Raw genomic sequence first — 15629 nt, forward strand, 5'->3', positions numbered from 1 at the left:
CTTCACTTAAACTTCTCTGGAAACACCCTCACAGGCACACCCAGAGATGTGTTTCTTGGATAATTTCAAATCCAATGGAGTTGACAAGGAAAACTATCACTGATCCAAACCACCAGGAGTTTGTTCTTTGTCCTGTACTGGATGGATGGGAAGCAGGACATCACAGCTGGGCATTAAATGCATGGCAAGGAGAAACTAGTCTGTGCCCATCCGCCAAGGGTTTTCCCCATTGTGACTGCATCCTCCTCCAAAGCTCCAACTAACTCACAGACCCTCTTTCCCTTCTCCCATTGGGCTCTGTGTTTTGGGCATTTCCCCGAAGGCTGTCTCCATCTCTGTTGGGCAGAAGGTGCAGTGCTCAGAAGCCTGGCTTCCCAGTCAGACAGCTCTGTATTTGATTTCAGTCCTGCCCTGTACTGTGTGATGGAGGCAAGAAGGAGCCCGTATTTATGAAACAGATTCTAGTTCTTTCCCCCACTGTTGCAGACAGTGCAGAAATGAGCCAAGGTGTGTGATACCTTTACACACTGCATGGTATGGAGCCCAAGTGTGTGGTCTTACCTTTCTGAATGAACATTACTGACAGAGAGAGAGAGAGAGAGAGAGAGAGAGAGAGAGAGAGAGAGAGAGAGAGAGAGAGAGAGAGCATTCCTATTTATTCTAGGTGGGCTCCTGGAGTTAGAATGTGGGCTTGAGGACTGGGAAAGGTCAGGGCCCCTCTCTCAGAGCACTACTTTGGGGCTGGGTGGGGATTAGATGTGTCTGATCCCAAGGGATTCCAGTTGAGTCACTGACATCCTCTTAGCTTCGTTAAATAAATCATCCAGGACACTCTTTCCTACTGCATCTCAAAAATATTTCATCCCCATCTTGCCTGAGGATTGAAGCTTTCAATTATTCCCCTGGGACATAGGTCCATTTCAGCTTGAGGACTAGAAATAAGAAACCTTGCAAGCCTCTACCCTACAGATTATGGGACTTCATACTAGCCTTCAGTGGCATGCCATTTAAAGCACTGCTTTTATTTAAAGAAGAAACAGTGGTAGTATTTTCCCTAAACTGAAGCTAATTCATTTTGCTCTACTGAGAGCTGATTTGGCCCTGTTTACTCTTCTCTGTCACTAGGATTACCTTGTTGGGAAAGCTAAAGGGGTTTGGTTCTTGGATCTGTCTGACTTTGTGGCTGTGGCTAAGGATTCCTGGTGACTGAGGGGCAAGCTCACAAACTCAGGTTCTAGGTGAGCAATTGTGTGTGCCCTCTGTAGCATCTGAAGCCAGGGTATGGAAGATAGACAGGCTAGACCCACCTGTCCCATCAGAGGCCTGCTGCGCGTGTGAATGGAAGGAGTCCTCCGTACCAACAGGCACTCTTAGTTAAGGTGTTAGGGTTCTGCCTAAGGCGGATCTGATCCTTGGCAGTGTGTGTTGTTCCCAAACAATGCTCCCCTAAACAGCTCAAGTCACTTTTCCAACTAAGAATCTAGGTCTGACCAACCCCCAGCTGAGGCTTCCCCCTTGCTGGCAGCGTGGGGAACGGAAGGGCAAAAGCTAAACTGGAAACCCGAGGAGGCAAGTCCAAAGCCAACTCAAAACTTTTCAAGAAACGTCCTTGCTGCTGATACCATGTCCGGGGGCTGGCTGGGATTCTAGGATTAGTGTTCAGGAGGTAGAAATGGGTAACAACGGGGGAGGTGTGATCTTTCCCAAGCGCCATACCAGCTATTAAAATAAACAGGCTCTTGCTTCTTAGAGCTGAGGGTGCAGGGAAAAATCAGGGTCCAAGCAAGACCGGAAGTACTAATGCAAGCAGTGGGAGGAGGAAGGCCCAGACTGGAGAGTCCTCTCCAACAACATACCTGAGGCCCATCCCAGGGGCAGGGAACAGTGCAGTCTCTGAAAACAGGTTTAGGTTGGGGGTGTGGGAGGGTGGTCAGCTGCTTTGAGCATATGGCCATCCTCAGGACTCAGCAAAGCTGGATACAGTGAGTGGGAGGGGAGCAGCTTTTATGGAGTGAGAGGGAACTGCCATGCAGTCAGATGTGGGGCCACAGCGCCCTGAAAAGCAGGTGATGGCAAGTTCAGATGAGCAGGGTAAACAGGTATTGTGGGCACCGAGTGCTTTACCATTCTACCGCAAGTACTGCTGTAGACGAGCACGGGGAAACACTATTAAATATTTTTAAAGCAATTTATTTAGTGTCTGTGTACATATGGGACACAGACATGCAATGGTGTGGGCTTGTGTGTACTTCCGGGAGATGGTTCTCTCCTCCCCCGATGTGGGTTCCAGGGATGTGAATCAGATTCTCAGATGCCTTTACCATTGGGCCACCTCACCTTCACCCTGACTCACTCGTTCAATATGAAGATACATCATTCTGAAAGCTCTGCAGGTGACTTGTACCTGAGCGGGGTGTGTCTGGGGACTTTGCTTGACCTTATCCCAGACAGAGCCCAAGACTGACCCGAACTTCAACTTAGAGACCTTCTTTCTTTCTCAGGGTTCCCCTAGAGCTTGGAGGTCCAGCAGAGGGTCCCCAGTTGCCAAAGGCAGCTCATTGTCTAGACACCAAAAGAAACTACTTTGAGCAATTAAGTGCTGAAAACTCCAGACCCTGTCTATATTTGTGAGATGTTCAAGGACTTGCCCAAGGGCTTCTTCAAGCAATACACAACAGTTCTGGATATCTCGGGCTGTCCCACTTGCTTGGGAACATGCTGGCCCTGGGTTCAAGAAGCTTTTGCACCTGAGTGCTCAGACATCCTGGGTAACAGGTGCCCGCAGCAGCCCCTCTATGTTCCTGCCCTTGGCTATGCTGGCAGATACTGACAATCCAGGGGGATGGGGGACCCACCACTGCCATTCTCCCAGTGTCTGGGAACAGCTGCCAGAGAGACTGGCTTCCCTGCACATACCTTACTGAAGGGAGGTGACTTGAGACTTGGAACACCAGGTGGCTTCCTGAGATAAAGGCTTTTTCTCAATCCTAATTTCATCTAGATGAACCCCTGGGAGGGCTAGAGTCATTAAAAAAAAGGGGGGGTTACTAATGTCCCTTCTCTGGTCAGCTATGTTTTATCCTGGGGTGTCAGACCTGAGAACATAGTACACACACAAACTTTATTTTGTGTAAATGAGTTTATTGATGAATACACAAGGAAGTTTCCCCCAACCCCCCTCCCCCCGAACAAATCCCAACAAGAACAGAAGAACAAGCATTCTTAGGGCAACCTTTACCCTCACACACCTGGCTCCAGTGTCCCAAGCTTCACAACACAGACACACAGACCAGGCTTGGCTGAGGACAGACACTCAAGGACTCTGACCCAGAAGAGCTCCAATGTGTTTGTTTCCCTGCCCTCTTAACTCCAGCTCACATCAGAGACACACTTAGAGCAAGGAGAGAGGATACAGAGGAACCCGACTCCGCTCTCCCAATCTGGCCAAGCTTGAGAGGGGCCTGGAGGGAAGCTGCGGCAGGGGCAGCAGACTGTTGTCTCTTCAGGAGGCCCTTTCATAGAAGCAGCATCCCTCCCTAGCTCTGCCTGGGTGGAGTGAGAGGTGGCTTCCCCAGGGGGTCAGACATCACCGATTGGCTCAGTTAGGCCAGCAGAGAACAGCAGTTCTTATCCAACACAGGTAGAGAGGCCTCAGTTTCAGGGGTGGGCACACCCTGGCATCAAATTGTTCTCTGCTTGCCCGGGCAAATACTCTTCTTTCGGGAACTACAGTTTGCTTTGAGATGAGAAAACTGTGTTTGTAGTGTGAACCCCTTACACTACTCATATCCAACCGACTCCATGAATGAGTCTCAACAAGGGAACTTTGTCAACTTGCTTTTCCACCCAACATATCACCAACCTACCTGCCTCCCACACAGCCTTGCAGCATTTCCTATTCCCGCATGGTGAGGGAGGGTTGTATTTCCTTTCCACCAGCCAGCAAAGATGCTAAAGGCTTATGGAACTTGAGAGAAAACAGGATCATTCCAGCACTCGGTTGAAGGAAGCTGGTTTCTATCTGATTTTCCACAACCTCTCCTCTGGATCCAGTTAGGGCTGAGTCCAGCATGAGGATGAGGTCTCTGGACCCTGGCATACTTCTGACTTCAGCAGGGAACTCTTAATGGACCCTGACTACAAGGTGCCAGGCTGTGCCATCTCTAACAGTGTGAACAGTCCTCAGAGGGCAGTGGGTATGAGGCATTCTCTGATGAATCAACCAATGTGCTACAGGAGGGGACCTCACATCCTCAGCCCTTTGAAAGATGACAAGAACTACATGGCCTTCTGGGATGATCTTACTTTGCTTTGGAGCTTGAGTACCATGGATGGAGAGCAGATCAGGGAGCTGAGGGACAGCGAGAACTGACAACCTCTCTACACTCACTGCTGGCCTCCAGAACTGTGCTCTAGGAGAGCCTGGCAAATGTTAGCTCCACTTCACTCTCAGTACCTGGATGTGTATTCAGGTAACTGAGATGTCAACCGCCACCTGCCACCAGTCAATGGTGGAGCACCAAACTCAGTACAGAGTATGCAAAGAGCCGCAGGCAGGCACAGGAAAAGAATAGCAACGAGCCAGCCATACAGGGGAGCTGACGGAGCTTTAGGGAACCAGCCTCAGCTCTGCTACTCAAGAGTCAAGAGGCCTCAGCAATAATCTTTTTTCCTGTTACCTTTCTTTGTTGAAAAACAAGGTTGGATAAACCATTAAAATCTATTTTGACTCGAGAACCCTGACTTTCGGTGTGAACTGTCCCCGAGGAACAGAGGGAAGAAGGCTAGGGGAGGGCACTGTGGTTCTCACTCATCTCCTCTCAGCTCGTCAGTCAGTGTGATCACTAGGGCAACACAGTGGAAGGGAACAGCCTTCTATCATCTCTCGGCTTTGTGCCTACAGGCCCAGGGTCCCTGCATTCAGAAACAATGAAGACCACCACTGCCAAGCATGGAGTCATCAAATGAGATAGCGAGGGACATAAGGGAGCTTGAAGGCTTGGCCAAGGAAAGAATCTGGATAGATGGGAAAAAGAATGCAAATGACCAGGAGCAGGGTTGCCAAAGACAAGAGAACCCCCCTCCCCAGAAGGGGCTGGGGCCGTGCCTGTTTCTCCTCTACGAATGACGGTCAATCAACCCTCCCTACTCATCGTTCTACCTCAATTTCTCATCTGTACAAAAATAGAAAACAATAAGGTGCAGTTTATGTTTCAGTGACACTTTTCCTTGCTTTAATTAACTTGTTGCCCTTTTCTGCTTGTGAAATGAGCTTTCGATTACAAAATATCAAACTACACTCAAAAGAGGGTGTAGAAAAGGCTAGCCATTGGCACAGCATGGAGAAGCTCACAGGGAAGGACTGAGAGCAGCAGCAGGTGGCAGAAGTGGGGAATGACGGAAGCAGTGGTTACACACGTCACAGGAAGCTAACCTATCCAACGGGGTGAATGCTAATGTCAGCACAGGGCGACTGGTCACTACCGGGGTGGGTGGCGCAGTGTTGGGGTTCAGGCTCTACACAGCAGTACGACTTCTTTCAGTTAAGAGTTCTTGGCTTGCACCGATTACAGGGTGGCTGGAGGGTACAGGACCCATTTATTAGTTTTTCAAAATGCTGTCATAGACCTGGTAGATGTACTGAGAGACTTCAGGGGCTCTGCACTTCAGCGACAGCTGTGAAGAGGAGAAAGGAGATTAGCATGGGGATGGAAACAGATCCAGATGCATCCGAACATTCAGGTCAAGACCGTTTCTGACATTCCAAGACACTCTACGACTGGAACAGGCAAACAGAGAGTTCACATTAACACAAATCATGGATTTCAAAACTTCAATTTTGTTGGTGTCAAGCTGTGCACTGTGATCTCCCCACAGCCCACATGATCCCAGGGGACCACTGTTCTGAGGTTCTGCCAAAGGTGCAGAGGCCAGTACTGAGGAAACCCCTTAACCTGGTGACAGTCCTTTCAGCTGAGATCTCAGTTCCTATGTCTGAAATGGATCTCAGTTCCACTTTCAGGAGGACAGTCTTAATTTCCTGAAACACCAACATTCTAAAAACTTAAAGTTAGTTAGGTGGTAGCTCACGACTGCATGCCAGCACTTAGGAGGCTGAGGTGGGAGGATTGCTGTGAGTTCCAGGCCAGCCTGGGCTACAGAGTGAGACACTATCTCATAAAAAGCAACACAGAATTGGGGAGATGGCTCAGCAGGTGAAGTAGCTGCTGTACCCGCATGAGCTTGTGATCCCTAGCACCCATGTAAAAAGCTGGGCACAGTGACAGACACCTGATTCCAGCGTTGGGGGGAGGTGGAAAGAGCAGGATGCCTGTGGCGTGGTGGCCAGCCACTCTAGCTAAAATGGTGAGATCAGAGAGAAATAGGGTCTGATGTGGGAGTGTCATATATCAATCTGTTGATTTCATTGGTTAATTAAATAAAGAAACTGCTTGCCCTGATAGGTTAAAACATAGGTGGGAGGAGTAAACAGGAGGAAGATGGGAGAAGTAAACAGAATGGAATGCTGGGAGGAAGAGGAAGTGAGGTCAGACCTGACAGCTCTGCTCTCTGGAGCAGAGGCCCTGCTTCGCTCTCCTGGGCATATGGGATGAAGCTCAGACCCAGGATGGACGTAGGCTAGAATCTTCCCGGTAAGCGCACCTTGGGGTGCTACAAACAATTATTAGAAACAGGCTACTCCAGGTGCGAGAATTAGCCTAGAAGAGGCTAGACAGAAATGGGCCAAGCAGTGCTTAAATGAATACAGTTTGTGTGTTGTTATTTCGGGGCATATGCTAGCGAGGCAGACGGGGTGCTGGGGACGCAGCCCCGCCGCTCCTATTTCAACAAGGGTCTCTAAAAATAAGGTAGAAAAGAGTGATTGGGGAAGACACTGTCTTCAACCTTTGGCTACTGAATGCACACACATGAACACACGCACACACAGCAAATGTGCAGACATAAACATAAAATAAAAGGAGATACTTTATTTAAAGGGATTAAAAAATTTGTATGTGTGCACCTATGTTTGGGGGTCAAGGGGCAACTTGTGGGGAGTCGGCTTACTCTTCCACATGTAGGTCCCAGGGACTGAGACCCAGTTAGGACTGGATTAGCAGGACCACACGTGTGGCCCCCCAAAAGTGATCTCACTGGTCTTTTACAGTCTATTATCAGTCATGAAGAAAATCCTGATAAATGTAACCAGAACCAAACAAAACAACCTACAACTATGTATAAACATAGATATGGTACAAGCTTTAGATCCACCCCTCCCACTTTTTTAGCATTTATCTGAGAATCTTGCTAGACAAGGTCTCACTATATTGTCCTGACTGGAATGCTCCATGTAAATCAGGCTGGCCTCAAACTCAGAGATCTGCCTGCCTCTGCCTCCTAAGTGCTGTAAGGATTAGAAGTGTGTGCCTCTTCTTTATTCCTTTATTTGTACTTTAGTGTACTAAATCACAGGTTTTATTATTATTATTATTTAAAATTGGATATAAGATTTACTATTGAACATGACTGGTGAGGTGGGGATGGGTTTAACACATCTTTAAGAGGGTCTTCAAGAGTGCAGGGCTTGCCACTTATCTAGGGGACCACACAGGAATGATCCTGACTTTAGCCAAGGAGGATAAGCTGTTTCTCAGCTACCACGTATTAATGTGTATTAAATGCACATTAAATGTGGTGAAGTCCCAGTCTCAGAGATGTGGATCTATTGGAGGTCAGGAAACCTGAACACTGACCTGCACAGGGCTTTGGTCTTATTCTGCAGCTTAGTGCATATGGCCAGTGTGAACTCTGGAGACGTCTCAAGGTACCCTGCCTATACCTGTCTGGAGCCTGTCAGCCCCGGCACAGGACAACAGCTTGTTGACGTGGACAATACTAAGGGTGGAGCTTTGAATATGAATACTATCTTTACCAATCCTTACCATATATTTGTTGGCACAAATGCAAGTGCTTCTAGAGCTTCAAATTATAGTTACTCATGTCTGCCAGACACTATGTGGTCACGGGGAGGAGTTAACTCACTTTTGCTCTTGGCATCAGGATGCTTTGGCAAAAGCGAGGCTTTGGGCAAGTAAGGCTTCGTTGTGGTTTGAATGAAAATGGCTGCTACAGGCCCAAAGCGAGTGGCACTATTAGGAGGTACAGCCTGGGAGGAAGTGTGTCACTAGGAACGGGCTTTGCCATTTCAAATGCTCAAATCAGTTAGTCTCTCCCTCCCTCTCAATCCCTACTACCTATGGATCTGGATGTACAACCCTTGGCTACTTTTCCAACACCATGTCAAAGGTGTGTTGCCATGACAATAATGTACTCCACCTCTGAACTGTAAGCTAGCCACAATTAATGTTTTCCTTTAAAAGACAACTGTCATCAAACCATTAACAATGGGTGGAGTGGCAGCCCATGATGACATCAGGATCTTTGGTGGCTTGATAGAGGGAAAGACTAGGCAATGAGATTTGTTTCTTCCGGGATATTTTTCCCTCCTTCTGTGTATTCTGTTTTAGGGATAATCTGTTACTTTTCCTTTAGGATTATCTCAGTGTGGCATGGGAGTACATCCATGGGTTAACCTAACCATGAGCTCTGCAGGAGAGTGATTTATCTTTGTTCAACTGGAAATGCCAGATGACCACACAGTCCACATTGACACTTGTACCTACTCTCTGCATTTTTAAGAACGTGCAGCAAAATTTTAGCAATATTTTAAGCTGCCAACCCCGAGTCCAGCATACTCTGGTTTAGGCATACCTACAAACTCCACCACTACAATATGGAATGGCTCACATTTTTCTGTAAAGTGTTACCATGAGGTACTTGGTAGCTTTTGGATCTGTGTGCTTTTGAGGGGCTGAAAACTCCCAGGTGTTCTTAAAGTGCAAGTGAAGAAGACTTGAACCCTCGATTCCCATGCTTGTGTTTTCTGGGTCAAGTGAAAAGAGATCATTTAAGATCTCTTCAGCTATAGCATTTCCTATAACTGTGAATCTCTCTCTCTTTCAGACAGGGTTTCTCTGTGTATCCCTGGCTGTCCTGGAACTTGCTCTGTAGACCAAGCTGGCCTCGAACTCACAGAGATTAGCCTGCCTCTGCTTCCAAAGTGCTGGGATTAAATGCATACACCATCATGCTTGGCTTACAAATATCTCAAATTTTCAAAGAATACAGAGGAGAAAATATCTTTCACTTCATGATTTAAGAATCCATGGTTGATGCATACAGTTGGCTAACATATGACCATGCAAAAAGCAAACTACTGGTACACGTTAGAAACTAGTAAAAGGATATTATGGAACATGCAAAAAAATAATCTTATAGATTATATAAGGGGCTGGAAAAATGGTTCAGTGTAAGTTACAAGACCAGAGACTGGATTCTCACCCACATACATGGTGAGTGGGCATGCTTAACTGCCTGCAGTATAAGCAGCTTAAAATATTGCTAAAATTGCTGCACTGGCTGCCAACTGAGACCCTGTCTAAACGAATAAGGTGAGGGTGAGACTCAGACTTCCACATGTATAAAACACACACATGTGGTAGTGTGAATAGTAATGGCCTCCCTAGGCTCATACACTTGAATGTCTGGTCATTAGGGAGTGGCACTACAGGGATTAGAAGGTGTGGCCTTGCTGGAGGAAGCATGTGATGAGGGTTGGGCTTTGGGGTTTCAAATGTTCAAGTGTTCTCTCTTTTTTCTGATGTGTGGCGATTGGGATATAGAACTCTCAGCTCCTTCTCCAGCACCATGTTTGCCACCATAAAACAATGGATTAATAAACTTCTGAACTATAAGCTAGCCCCAAATATAAGAGTTGCCATGGTCATGGTATCTCTTCACAGCAACAGACCACTGACTAAGACACATGTGCATTGACACACATGAACATACATGTACACATCACACAGAGAGACACATATAAAAGAGAGGCTAAGTGGTGTATGATTTACTTTCTATAATATTCCAAAATGACACAGTCATTGTAGGAGAACCAAGGAGTGTTTGCCAGGGCTAGGGTTACATTCCAGCCCCTGGGAAGCAGAGGCAGGTGAATCTCTGAGTTTCAAGCCAGCCTGGTTTATATGGTGAATTCCAGGCCAGCTAGGGCTACAAAGTGAAAATCTGTCTCAAAAACAAGTAACACCCCCAACAACAAGAAAAAGACAAAAGACTCCTCCCACACAGAAAAAAACAAGTCACTCTTCCCGGCATGAAAAAGTATGTCATGTGCAGTCTCATTATGTCTATACTTATTTGTTATTTTCTAGTTTTGAAAGTATACTATGTGTAAAATATTATCTATATAAAAAAACTGGGAAAAGTAAAAAGTCCCATTAAAAACCATGTGAGTTCTCAATTATTTTAAAATAAAGTATGTTTTAAAGTGTTAACTATATCTAAGAGAGTGAATAGCCTTTCTCAAACAATGTGCTTTAGGAACCGTCAACAAACACCTGAACCTTAAATATTACTGTTTATTTTTTTAAAAAAAAAATTACATGATTTTTGAACAAATCTTTTTTAACCCCACTTCTGGTACCAGGGGTTGAACCTAGGTCCTATCCTAGCCGACAGGTGATCTACCATTGAGTGATATCCCCCAGCTCTATTTTTACTTTTTTCTTTGAGATGGATAGAGTTTCTGAGTGCCCAGTTTGGCCTTGAATTTATGATCTTCCTGCCTGAGCCTCTCACATAGTGGGGATCACAGTCTGTGCACCAGGGTCCAACTTCACTAATTATTCTTTTTTTAAAAATATTTATTTATTTGTTGTGTATACAATATTCTGTCTGTGTGTATGCCTGCAGGCCAGAAGAAGGCACCAGACCCTATTACAGATGGTTGTGAACCACCATGTGGTTGCTGGGAATTGAACTCAGGACCTTTGGAAGAACAGGCAATGCTCTTAACCTCTGAGCCATCTCTCCAACCCTCACTAATTATTCTTAAATATGTATTGGTGTGTGCATGTGGCACAGTACTTGTGGTGGTCAGAGGACAATTGGTGGGAGCCAGTTTTCTCCTTTCACCACGCAGGTCTGGGAATTGAACAGGTTATCAGGCTTGGTGGCAAGTGACTTTACCTACCCCGTCACCTCACTGTCCCTCTCTCATCATTCTTGACCAGGATCTCTTTGTCTACAACCTGGGAATAAAATGCTTCTTTAACTTAGTCACGATAGAACAATGTATACACTACTAATGGTGAGTTAAAAAGGCACATACATACAGACTTTGAGCAAATGTCTAGAAAAGTAAATGGAGTTATTTTACAAGATCTGAATTTTACAGCAAGACCTTGTCCTGGAAGAGTAAAGAGGGTTTTCCTGTCCTAGGCACTTAAGGTAAATGACAAGGTAGATTACCACTCTCTGAAAAAAATAAGAGATGAGCCTGGCTTGTTGGCACATGCCTTTAATCCCAGGACTCCCTTAAACTTCAGCATTTGGGAGGCAGAGTCAGGCGGATTTTTGTGAGTTTGAGGTCAGCCTGGTCTATATGATGTATTCTAGGATGGCTAGGGTTATATGATGGAACTCTGTCCCAAAAAAAACTAAAACAAACAGCAAAGCAAAACAAAAAAGATAAGAGATGGTGGCAGGGACGGGAGGAGTGTCCACCTGTGGGGAAAGCTCACAGACGCTGACGAAAGCCCGAGCTGACAGGACTCAGCAGCAGGCACACACATGGGGCAATGTACGCTAGGATAAACAAGAGCTGTTAAAATTAAGGAATGGTGTCAGAGGAGTAACAGGTTCCCTGAGTCCCTCAGAACTAGTCAATTTTGAATCTTCTTCCCATCACATCTTTCAAAGCAGTCTAACATGAGAATGAGACATTCCCCCATTTCCAGGTTTGTCAGTAACCTTCCCAATGCACATCACAAGCAGCCTTTGGACCAGTCTTTGCTGTTTAACAATGCAATGGTTTCTGTTGTATGAAGCCATCCCAGAACCTCTGCTTCAGTTCAGTGGGATACTGGAGGAGGTTCCTCAAGGTTCAAAGGGGAAACCTGCAGGCTGGAGACTTTCCTCTAGGCTAAAGAAACCACGGTTAGGAATGGTTAATTAGTGACTTGTTCACATCATGACTTTGAGGTAGTAGTTGTATCTAGGTCTAGATATCCTTAAGGCCAAGAACTCCAAAAGTAGGAAAGGTCCAGTTTAAAGCCAGGTAGAAATTATTTTGGGGGTATGTGTGCATATGTGTGTCCATGTGCAAAAGCCAGAGGAGTGTGTTGGGCATCCGGTTCTACCTTTTCCATCACAAGTCTCTCACTGAACCTGGAGCTCACCACTCTGTGTGTGTGTGTGTGAGAGAGAGAGAGGGGGGGGGAGGGAGGGAGAGATGTGGGGGAGGGAGAGAACGAGGCTGGCTGGTCAGCAAGTTCCAATGATCCTCCTGCTCCTCCTCGTGCAATGCTGTGTTTTACAGCATGCGTGGTTATGCCCAGCTTTTATGTGGGCACTGAGGATCTGAACCGAGGTCCTCACGTTTACACAGCAAGCACCATTACCCACTGAGCCATCCCTTGACTCCAGAAACATTTATTTTTACTTTTATTTATTTATTTTTGAGATAGGATCTCATTAGGAAGCTCTGGCTGGCCTCAAACTCACAACAATCTGCCTGCCTCTGACTACCAAAGATGGGATTAAAGGTGTGCACCATAATGCCCAGCTAGAAACACTGCTCTTGACAGCTTATTACAGCACCAACTTGATGCTGAAGAGGAAGCATCGCTATGTGTCAGGGAAGCGATGGGTTTGCAGACCTCCTTGCTGTCAGAGGCAAATGATCTACCTGAGTACCATGCATTTTGAGTGGCAGAAGACTACAGCGAGGAGAGGCAGTCTTTCATGAAGGCAACTAGGGACTACTTTACTGAATGCTCCTTTTGGGTGTCTCAGGTCAAAGGTACTCCCTCCAGTCTCTGTTGGGCCCTAAGGAAGAAATGTATGGGTTCTTACTGTCTTACTCTAATCTTTCTCATCCATTCAGGGAAAGGCCTTACCGTATAATTGGGGTTTCCTGGCTGGATCCGTAGCTCGGCCAAAATCCAAATGCCATTAGTGAGCTTCAGGGACTGGTACAGCATGTCTTGCCCTTCCACATTCCTCTTGGCAATAGTGTAAACATTGTTGTTTTGCAGCTTGCTGGAAACTGTGTCTAGAAGCAGAGATTCAAAACTTACTCAGTGAAAATCTCAGACATTCTTGTGAGCATCGCATACTCGCTTGAGTTCCCTGATGAACTCTGTCACACACACATTCCAGGGGGCAAAACGAAGGGCCTGTCATATTATCAGACAGAAAACAGAATAAGGTGTGTTAACATTGGTTTAGAGTTACCAAAGAAGATTACAAAGTAGAAAGGCCTCAGATGAACTGAGACCAAACTAAGAACTCATGACTTTTCTTGAGGCTGTGACAATACTCCCTGGCCCAAGCAACAGAAGAAACGAAAGGCCTGTTAAGGCTCACAGTCCATCGTGGTGGGGAGTCAAGGCTGGAGGCAGCTGGTGAATGCTGAGCCCTCCTTCAGCAAAGGCTGAATGGGTGCCAGTGTTCTCCTGCTTTCCAGTTTTTATTCAGTCCAGGACTCCACCCCAAGGAATGGTGGACAGACTTAAGGTAGAGTTTCCCGTGTCAATTAGTAATCCAGATAATCCCACACAGGCATGCCCAGAGGCTAACCTAATTTAGATAACTGCTCACAGGAGTGTCTAGAGGGGCGCCCTCTAAGGGATGCTAGCCAGGTCAAATGGACAGTTATCAAGAATCACAGTGGTAGACTGAAGCAAGTGCTGGGGAGAGTAGGAGTCCTACACAGACGGCGGTGTGGGTGTTACTGCTCCCCAACCAGCGCAGTTACATTGATGGTCAGACGCAGGCCTCCCCAGTCCCTGTTACTTGACTCTGAGTCACTTAGGCCTCAGTTTCCCAGGGTTAGAAAAGGGCAGAACTGCACAAACCTTTTCAAGTCAGATTTTAAACTGGATACTTAACTTTTTTTTTAAGCAAGCAAATTAATTCTTTAGATGCTAGAGAAAATCACGCTTTCAAAGAAACAAGGAAACGAAGTGCTTTAATAAAAGACAAGAATGCAGTGCTGACCAGCTGCCTCAGGCTCCTGGCTCCTGCTGTAGCAACTCCCCACTCGATAGACTGTGAGTCTGATAGACTCTTCCTTTCTTCTGTTGCTTTGCCCAGAGAATGTTGTCACAGCCCTGAGAAGTCATTACTATGAGTTCTTAGTTTGGTCTTAGTCAATCTGAGGCCTTTCTACTGTGTAATCTCCTCTGGTAACTCTAAACCAATGTTAACACACCTTATTCTGTTTTCTGTCTGGTAATATGACGGTCTGATAGAAGGACACCGAGGAGGGCTAAAGCTGTGTGAAGATGACTGGTCCACGAGGACCATGCCTCTGCACTCACTAGCTCACGGCAGGGCCTTGCTCTTGTGACTACAGCATCAGAGACATGATGGTCTGGAATTAAAGGGCATGTGGGATACTGGAGTCAGAGACAGACAAACTAAGAACAGAGATGATGCGCCAGGTGTGGTAGTCCATGCCTTTAATGCCAGCACTCGATAAAAAACCACACCCCCCTCCACAGAGAGAGAGAGAGAGAGAGAGAGAGAGAGAGAGACACTAAAGGATAAGCACAGTTTCTTTGCTCGTTACTTATTATATTAGCTTCAGATGAGACCTCAAATTACTCAGCCTAGTTCAGGAACTAAAAACTCTCTCACAAAAAGGTCTGCTGTATTCCTGTAGGGTCTCTAGGAAAAGGAAGCATGGTGACGTTCTGCCCAGGGAAAGGGAAGATCTCAGCACAGGCAACCTCATGTTTTTATTATGAGCTTTTCTCAGCATCTGGACAACAAGTACCCGTTACCACTATCTGTAAATATGTATTCAGATTTTGTATTTACTCAGGTGCTAGAGCTGCTCCAGGGTTAAAGCACCTGCTCAGACGGAAGTAGCTTTTAGAGGCCCTTCTCATTATGATGTCAGGTAGCTTCAGAGAAGGCAGCACTAAGGCCTCATTCATTAAACATTTTATCAGTTATTATTTAACTTTTTGCCTTTTATTTATAAAGTTTTCACTAATATCAAAGAAACAACTTAAGTTGTTAAGTAGTAACAACTTAAGAGTGGCTTTAGGGGCTGGCAGAAGGCTCAGCAGTGAAGAACACTGGCTGCTCTGCTAGAAGACCTGGATTCATCCCAGCTCACTGTCTAATGCAGTGGTTCTCAACCCTCCTAGTGTTACCACCCTTTAATACATTATGTTAATAATGTTAACCAACCAGAACATTCTCTCGCTCTTTTTTTTTAAGACAGGGTTTTGATGGTGGAAGTTATAAAATAATTCCACACTAGTTCAGAATTTTATATAGTAAAGGGTTATTTATTTAGGGGAGACTTACAGATCACTATCCTAGATAAAAGTCCTCTGCATGAATGGGCAGAGAGCTGGAAGCAAGACAGCAAGAGCAGGCTTTACCAGCTGCATTTATAGTTTAAGAGTCCATGCCCAAGTGGGTTGGTATCTTTTTTTTTTTTTTTTTTTTTTTTTTTTTTTTTTTTTTTTTTT

General features: G+C 45.9%; 1 protein-coding gene across 2 annotated transcripts in view; it reads right to left on the reverse strand.

The window, feature by feature from the left end:
- Positions 1-3159: 3159 nt before the first annotated feature.
- Positions 3160-15629, reverse strand: part of Ap2b1 (adaptor related protein complex 2 subunit beta 1) — a 106353-nt gene continuing 93883 nt past the window's right edge. For both annotated transcript variants that reach the window (XM_050132234.1, XM_050132233.1), the window contains 2 exons: positions 13038-13192; positions 3160-5676 (listed from right to left, as the gene is read on the reverse strand). In XM_050132234.1, coding sequence (XP_049988191.1) covers positions 5602-5676; positions 13038-13192 — 230 coding nt within the window. In that variant the 3' untranslated portion in view covers positions 3160-5601. The remainder of the gene's footprint in view (positions 5677-13037; positions 13193-15629) is intronic.

The sequence above is a fragment of the Alexandromys fortis genome, unplaced genomic scaffold (genome assembly GCF_014885135.2).
Source record: "Alexandromys fortis isolate MF-2015 unplaced genomic scaffold, M_Fortis_MF-2015_v1.1 scaffold_412, whole genome shotgun sequence".
NCBI lineage: Eukaryota > Metazoa > Chordata > Mammalia > Rodentia > Cricetidae > Alexandromys > Alexandromys fortis.